The 2,897-nt window shown below is 39.9% G+C and overlaps 1 protein-coding gene across 1 annotated transcript in view; it reads right to left on the bottom strand.

The window, feature by feature from the left end:
• Positions 1 to 453: 453 nt before the first annotated feature.
• The window catches only part of gys2 (glycogen synthase 2), a 37,298-nt gene continuing 34,854 nt past the window's right edge, over positions 454 to 2,897 (bottom strand). The window contains 4 exon segments of the mRNA XM_015392299.1: positions 454 to 672; positions 1,507 to 1,587; positions 1,983 to 2,146; positions 2,234 to 2,329. Of these exon segments, the coding sequence (XP_015247785.1) occupies positions 454 to 672; positions 1,507 to 1,587; positions 1,983 to 2,146; positions 2,234 to 2,329 (560 nt within the window).

Below are 2,897 nucleotides of genomic sequence, written 5' to 3'. Positions count from 1 at the left end.
TGCATGATCTGAGAATGAAGGAGGAAGAGATAACCACATGTTTAATCTGCATTTATTAGATTGTTTTTACTGGTAGCTTCAAATATTATGGCGATTAACCTTTTTAGTATTTAATCAGATGAGACATTGATAACAAAAATAGTCATAATCATCATCATAATAATCATAATATGTAATTATCATGGTATGATGAGATTATCCTGGCGTTACAAAAAGATCTGTGACCCGTCATATACTGTGACCAATGTGTGTATGGTGAGAAACATGTAGCGACTCACAGAATAATAGTGAATAATCCCAGTAGCTTATCTAGAAATTACCAACAGGTGTGTGAAACAAGAATCTGATTTAAGTATTAAATTGTAAGTTTTCGTGTTGTTCATACTAATGTGTTTGGAAGGGATTCTGATTGTTTTATGTCTGTTTTAGATCAGTGTTAGCGGGAGAAGGATTTTAATTCCCGGACTCTCCAGGCTGCTTCTTCTTGCCCTCTGGCACAGCTCCCAGCATGAAAGGAAGCTTGATGTTCAGCCGGTCCCTCTCTGCCTCATCTTCCTCATTGTACGGTTCATCATCATCATCCTCCTCATCGCTGTGGTGTGGGGTAGAGCGGAGGGAGGCAGAGGGAGAAGGAGGCACTGAAGATGGCCGGGGATATCTGAAACCCTCTGTCTGTGGATGAAAGAAAGCTAAGGTCAGGGAAACTTGGATCGGATTTTTACTTTGTTTACAGCGCTCACATTATGCACACATGAGAATAAAAACACACAAATATGCAACTACATCTATAAACATCAATTCTTCAAGTTCAACTGTCACGGTTTACGTTTTCTCTTTGTGTTATTCTAGGTTTTTTAATGGTTTTTAAGTTCTTATGTATTTCTTGTTTACCCTCTGCTACCCCCTTGTGTCAGTTTCCTTCCCTAGCTCTTTTCTAGATTTTTCCATCCACAGCTGCTCCACATCTCCCATTTATTGTCTCCTGTCACTGTTTGCTGGTTCCTTGTTGTTTCTTAGCCTCTTGTGTGTTTTCTCCTGGTGTCTCTAGGTTTTTTTTGGTTTTCTGTATTTTTAGTTCTTGGATTTGGCCTCCATTGCCTTTTGGAACCTTTAAGAAATAAGAAAACTCATCTCTGCGTTTGATCGACTGATTTCCACCCAACCTGACATTAACTTCCTGTTTCCAGCAGCTCAGCTAAAAGCTACAGCAGCAACTAAATCCCCTCTGCAGATGTCTGGACTGAGTCCGACTGACTGTTACCTACGGTTCAGAAGGAGCTGAATGTAGAGTTTGGTTTCTCTTCCTGTCATTCAAACCAAGATGCTTCACTAATCTAAACTATTAACAGCTGAGCTTTCTTGGTTTGATCTTATTATGTGAAAATCACTTTCTGATCCACAGCAGCAGCACATGAAGTAAGCTGATCTGTAACAGACCAGTGCAGGCATGCATTTAAAGGTTAACCTGTGCAAATATATAACATGCATATTTCTAATCTTACTTGCCTTTTGTGGGCCTTTGAGGTCCGTCTTGAATTTGTCTGGGAAACATCTGCTCAGGGCCAGATGACGGGCGTGGGTGTAGAACTGTCCCAAGAGAAGATCAATGTCTAAGAATTAAAATATTTTGCAGGTATTTCTCTCACTGTTCATGCATTATTTAGAGAAAACCTTCAATAAAGGCTGCATGTATTCTATGACAGAACTGACCAATCAGAATGTAGAAATAAGGCTAATAATAAATCAAAGATATTTAATGCTCTGAAATTTCTTTTAAAACCTAAACTTAAATTCATTTTCTCCAGAGTAAGAAAACCATCAGTCATCTGTTGTTATGGTAATCTTGGTGCTGAAGATGTTACCACAATGTTCCAACAGTTGGTGATAATTAAACACTAAAACCAACTAAACTGTGTATAAGCCGCATATTAATGAGTAACGTTCCATCTTTGAACCTCCAGTAGTGCTACAGTCAAACCGACCCGTCCTAAATATCTCCAGTCAAGCAGGTCCGACAGCCTCTCAGTCCGGTTCCTCTGGATGATGCGCTGACGATGAGACTGCTGGCAGAAGCTAAACATGAACTGGGTCAGCTGGTTGCACGACTCCTCGGGGGATTTGAATCGACGGTCGACGATGTAGATACCTGATCCACAAAAGAAGGTTAATGGACCATAAGCCTTTGCTGGAGAAAATAAATTAACAGAGTTGAATGAATGTGTGTGTGGATTACCATAGGCAGCAGGGTCGGAGACATGCTCCTCCATGAAGCAGCCAAACCCTGAAAGATTGGTGGTGACACTGGGGATGCCCATCACAGTACACTCACCTGGAAAAGAAGGAAAGGGACCAGAAGTCAGTCATTTTATGTAATATCTGTATTATAAACCTGAATTATTCCTGTTGCAGCTAATAATACTGCAGAGCAGAAAATAACTGGGGACAAGTGAGGAAGATTTAAATGGTTTATTAGTACAACCGTCCTTCAGACCCTGGAGAGAGATCCAGGAAAGCACTGAGGGAGAGAGGTAGCAGATCAGTTTAGATACTAACAATGATGATGAGGATAAACAAGAGCAAGATCAAGGAGAATTATGGCCTAAATTTTTGTGATAAGTTGAATTGAATAATGGTCGAAGCATTGGAGGGTGGAGCTCTGACTGTTGATCATCTTCATGCATAATGCAGTTTTACATAAACAGGCTGCAGTTTTTTTCCACAATTAAATCTCCTTAATCTACTGTTCAATATTCATTTGTTTATTTTACTCTTTTATATTAGAACACTTACATAGGAAATTTGGGGCCGATTGCTCCTTCCTGTGTTTCCAAAAAGGCCAAAGTAAATAACCCAGTCCTTCTTTTCACTGTAGACAAGCCATGATCTGCTTCTCTGTT

The sequence above is a fragment of the Cyprinodon variegatus genome, unplaced genomic scaffold, assembly GCF_000732505.1.
Source record: "Cyprinodon variegatus isolate N-32 unplaced genomic scaffold, C_variegatus-1.0 Scaffold585, whole genome shotgun sequence".
NCBI classification, from domain to species: Eukaryota; Metazoa; Chordata; class Actinopteri; order Cyprinodontiformes; family Cyprinodontidae; genus Cyprinodon; species Cyprinodon variegatus.
Note: the sequence above shows the minus strand (reverse complement) of the source record. Positions and strands in the feature narration are given on the sequence as shown.